Source organism: Gobius niger (assembly GCF_951799975.1).
Source record: "Gobius niger genome assembly, chromosome: 24".
Lineage (NCBI taxonomy): Eukaryota > Metazoa > Chordata > Actinopteri > Gobiiformes > Gobiidae > Gobius > Gobius niger.
Genome location: NC_136875.1, coordinates 955,890 through 960,814, shown reverse-complemented (window position 1 = coordinate 960,814; position 4,925 = coordinate 955,890). Strand labels below are relative to the sequence as shown.

Below are 4,925 nucleotides of genomic sequence, written 5' to 3'. Positions count from 1 at the left end.
GTTGGAAGGTGCAAAGGTGATATGATTTTTGACGTGTCATTGTCAGAGTTCTTGGTTTTGTGCTGATTTAAAAGATGAGCAAAATAAATACGTTTTAATAACTCCACTGCACTCTATGGTATTCTTGAAGACACGCGTGCTTAAAGAACATCTGTGCACCTTTAATCTATATAGTGGCTCTCAGCACAGGGCATTGCGCCACTACACTCATACATAACACTAATGTTGTGTCTAATGAATCAACCTGTGAATGTTTTCTGCTCTGTCTTGGACCACGACATGGAAGCTTTTTCACACAAGGAAACTTGTTTTCTCCTTCCTGACGGGTTATGGCCTTCATCGCTCTTTTGTCACGTTGTCATCCTCGTTTTTGTCGTACGTTTCTGCTTTTAGATTTGGGTAAAGCCAAACTGGAGAAAACATGCTCGGCTCAGGTGGGGGTTAAGAGGTTTGAAAACAGTCTCAAAATAAATCATTTAGACAAAAGATCGTTTATTTGTACTGCAGGTTACACATGTGTTCACATCATTAAACACACAGTTCATTAGCAGAGGAGGCGGGGCAACATGTACACGTGCGCATTCTACAACTAACCTAAAATAAACATAAGACACTGACATGATGAGCTCCAAACCTATGGAAATATGAACGAACCAAAACCACACAAAGAGCAGAATAAAATAAATTAACAGACACAAATAAATACGCGAATAAATAAATAAATAGATAAGGAGGAGCTTCGGTGAAATAATAATGCGTTTGGAACAGAAGCGGGGCAGAGCTCCGTAAACCCGCGCTTTGTGACGATGATCCTTCAGAAAGAAGTTGAGTTAAAGCCTGTTTGTGCTGTTTAGTTGTTTCTGTGCGGGGTTTTGTTGTTTTTGTTGGAGCAGCTGATGGAGGCGCAAACACTCGAGTCTCAAACAAAAGCCTCTTTACGCACAGTTTACTCCGCGCTCATCCATATGGATCAGGAGCTGGGAGCGCGCGCACATGCTGCACGCCAAGGCCCGGGTTTAAGTCCTGGTTTAGTCCTGGTTTAGTCCTGGTTTAGTCCCGGTGTAAACCTCACACCAGAGTGCGTTCGTTCGCGTTTGTAGCCAGTGCGTAATTGGACTCGTTTACGCAGCAGCTTTTACGCACTCGCGGTTAAGTGTTTCTCCACACGTTTAACTTAACTGGAGTTTAGTCCCACTTTATCCATGAGAGGCGCGCGGTCAGATCTGCGGAGAGAGAGGAGGAGAGAGGGGGGAGTTAGAATAACGGAGAAGCTGTTCCCTGGTTGTAAAAATAGACTTTAAGCTAATATTGTAACAAGCTCCATGACGACGACAATCAAAAACAATCAAAAACATCAACTTTCCAGCGGTTAAAACGGTCCAAATCAGAGCTTTCTTCGTTGCTTCACGCAAACTGAACGGAAGGCACTGGCCTTTCAGTCACACAAAGAAGAAGTCGGCATGGTGGCACTGCAGTTAGCACTCGTGCTTCACAGCTAGAAGGTCCCGGTTCAATTCCCACCTGGACGGGGCCTTTCTGTGTGGAGTTTGCATGTTCTCCCCGGGTCTGCATAGGCTTCCTCCGGGCACTCCGGTTTCCCCTACCACTAAAAACATGTACAATAGGCCAGGATGAATGAGAGTGCGTTTGAGAGTGAGCATGGCGGATGGAAATTAGCCCAAGACTACAATCCGGTGTGGCTCGTTTACATGCATGAGACCCATGTATGTTCATCAACATGCACTGTCCCGACCAAATAAACCAATTAAAAAAATAAAAATCATTTTGTCAATTTTTTTTAGCAGTCGCCTTGATGCAGCACTTCTCTATCAAGGCAGACACGTAAAATCACATGACCCTGATCTAAACTATATCAAATATGAGCAATGCCTATGGAGGCGAATACGGCCCTGAGACCTGAGCCCTGAGCCCTGAGACCTGAGACCTGAGACCTTTACAGCTTCTACTTTAAATCCAACATGAAGAAAAATGAGGAAAACGTTATTGATATGGGGAAATGTGAAAGTGTTTTTTCTGCCCTTCTGTCGTCTGTTCAGGACTATGATCAAACCAAAGTAAATGTAGATGTTTGCAGCACATGTTTACAGATTTCTGCTGATTGTAAAAATATTGACCCCCCAGACCTATAGGCTGAACCAGAGGAGACACGTCCCCCACATGAACAGGTGTGAGGTACGTTCTGTTCTTCAGAGGGGGGTCAGTGGCCCCTGGACGTGTAGGACGTCTCTGGATCTAAGGAGGGTTTGGGGCTGGCCTGTGTAGTACTCACCACTGGTGTTCCAGGCGGCGCTGGCCCCCTGAGCCCCCTCTGGCCCCTGGGGGCCCTTGAGCCCACTCTTTAGACACTCGTCCACGTAGTCCTTGGGGTCTCTCCCGGACACGAGGATCTCCCGGAGCAGAGCGATGTAGGCGATGGCGAGGCGCAGCGTGTCGATCTTGGAGAGGCGCTTCTCGTAGGGGAAGGTGGGCACGTGTCCGCGCAGCTCCTCGAAGGCCGAGTTAATGCTGAGCATGCGCTTACGCTCGCGGATGTTCGCCGCGTGACGCTGCACTTTGTACGGCTGCTGTGGCGGTGAGCGCCGCGCCCTGTGAGGCCCCGCCTCCTCCGCACACGCCCCCAGCTCCTCCAGCTCCAGGCCCAGAGGAACCTCCCCAAAACTGGCCCCCAGGGGCCCCAGGCCCCATGGAGACAACCCCCCAGAGTCCAACAGCAGGTCCCCGGGCTCCACAGGGGCCCACAGCCCCAGGTCCAGGAGTGGCTCCTGGTCCAGGTCCAGCAGAGACTCCTCCATCAGAGACTGCTGAACTCTCCTCCTCCTGCTGCTGAACTCTCCTCCTCCTGCTGCTGAACTCTCCTCCTCCTGCTGCTGAACTCTCCTCCTCCTGCTGCTGAACTCTCCTCCTGCTGCTGAACTCTCCTCCTCCTGCTGCTGAACTCTCCTCCTCCTGCTGCTGAACTCTCCTCCTCCTGCTGCTGAACTCTCCTCCTCCTGCTGCTGAACTCTCCTCCTCCTGCTGCTGAACTCTCCTCCTGCTGCTGCTGAACTCTCCTCCTCCTGCTGCTGAACTCTCCTCCTCCTGCTGCTGAACTCTCCTCCTCCTGCTGCTGAACTCTCCTCCTCCTGCTGCTGAACTCTCCTCCTCCTGCTGCTGAACTCTCCTCCTCCTGCTGCTGAACTCTCCTCCTCCTCTTGCTGAACTCTCCTCCTCCTGCTGCTGAACTCTCCTCCTCCTGCTGCTGAACTCTCCTCCTCCTGCTGCTGAACTCTCCTCCTCCTCTTGCTGAACTCTCCTCCTCCTGCTGCTGAACTCTCCTCCTCCTCTTGCTGAACTCTCCTCCTCCGGCTGCTGAACTCTCCTCCTCCTGCTGCTGAACTCTCCTCCTGCTGCTGCTGAACTCTCCTCCTCCTGCTGCTGAACTCTCCTCCTCCTCTTGCTGAACTCTCCTCCTCCTGCTGCTGAACTCTCCTCCTCCTGCTGCTGAACTCTCCTCCTCCTGCTGCTGAACTCTCCTCCTCCTCTTGCTGAACTCTCCTCCTCCTGCTGCTGAACTCTCCTCCTCCTCTTGCTGAACTCTCCTCCTCCTGCTGCTGAACTCTCCTCCTCCTGCTGCTGAACTCTCCTCCTCCGGCTGCTGAACTCTCCTCCTCCTGCTGCTGAACTCTCCTCCTCCTGCTGCTGAACTCTCCTCCTCCTCTTGCTGAACTCTCCTCCTCCGGCTGCTGAACTCTCCTCCTCCTGCTGCTGAACTCTCCTCCTCCTGCTGCTGAACTCTCCTCCTCCTCTTGCTGAACTCTCCTCCTCCTGCTGCTGAACTCTCCTCCTCCTGCTGCTGAACTCTCCTCCTCCTGCTGCTGAACTCTCCTCCTCCTCTTGCTGAACTCTCCTCCTCCTGCTGCTGAACTCTCCTCCTCCTCTTGCTGAACTCTCCTCTTCCGGCTGCTGAACTCTCCTCCTCCTGCTGCTGAACTCTCCTCCTCCTCTTGCTGAACTCTCCTCCTCCTGCTGCTGAACTCTCCTCCTCCTGCTGCTGAACTCTCCTCCTCCTGCTGCTGAACTCTCCTCCTCCTCTTGCTGAACTCTCCTCCTCCTGCTGCTGAACTCTCCTCCTCCTCTTGCTGAACTCTCCTCTTCCGGCTGCTGAACTCTCCTCCTCCTGCTGCTGAACTCTCCTCCTCCTCTTGCTGAACTCTCCTCCTCCTGCTGCTGAACTCTCCTCCTCCTCTTGCTGAACTCTCCTCCTCCTGCTGCTGAACTCTCCTCCTCCGGCTGCGCCCCTCAGTCTCGGTGTCTGCGTCTGTCCCGGGCCCTGCAGCAGCTCCTCTCTCTCTGTCTGTGACTCGGGCCCCGGAGCGGCCCTTAAATACGGGCTCGGGCCCCGGGGGCCGGTGTCCTGAGGGGAATAATGGGCGGATGATGAGCTTAACGTGGTCTGAATGGACTTTAAATGGAGCTTAAAGACACAAAGGCGGGGCCCCGACCGGAGGGCCCTTCAGACGCTCAGCTCTGTTTAAAACCAATTAAATCTCCATCTGAGCCGGAGCACGTGCGGCCCCCAGGAGCCGGGCCCCGGAGCGGCACAAAGAGCTGTCAGAGCTGTCAGGACCATCAGGCACAAACACGAGGCTCAAACAGAGGCGTGTGCCGAGTTTATTTCCTTCTGCTTTAAAGCCAGCACTTTTTCTCCAGTCGGGCTTTACCCTAATCTAAAAGCTTCTGAAGAAAGTGTCAAAATAGCAACAAAAACGAGAAAGAAACAAGGATGAAAAAATACAACACAAAAGTGACAAAGATGTGACAAAAACGCAAAGAAAATGGTGATGGTGAAAAGGATCCGTTCAGATGAGCTTTACTTTACTCTGGCATAGGCTGTGGCCTTTTAGATTTGGGTAAAGCTGAACTGG

At 52.2% G+C, this 4,925-nt stretch overlaps 1 protein-coding gene across 1 annotated transcript; it reads right to left on the bottom strand.

Moving 5' to 3' along the window:
* Positions 1-601: 601 nt before the first annotated feature.
* Positions 602-2,814, bottom strand: LOC306982348 (helix-loop-helix protein 13). Its single transcript, XM_079582261.1, has 2 exons — positions 2,291-2,814; positions 602-1,223 (listed from the first exon to the last, which is right to left on the bottom strand). The coding sequence occupies exons 1-2, from the start codon at positions 2,811-2,813 to the stop codon at positions 1,186-1,188; spliced, it is 561 nt and encodes a 186-aa protein (XP_079438387.1). The 5' UTR covers position 2,814; the 3' UTR covers positions 602-1,185.
* Positions 2,815-4,925: the final 2,111 nt, after the last annotated feature.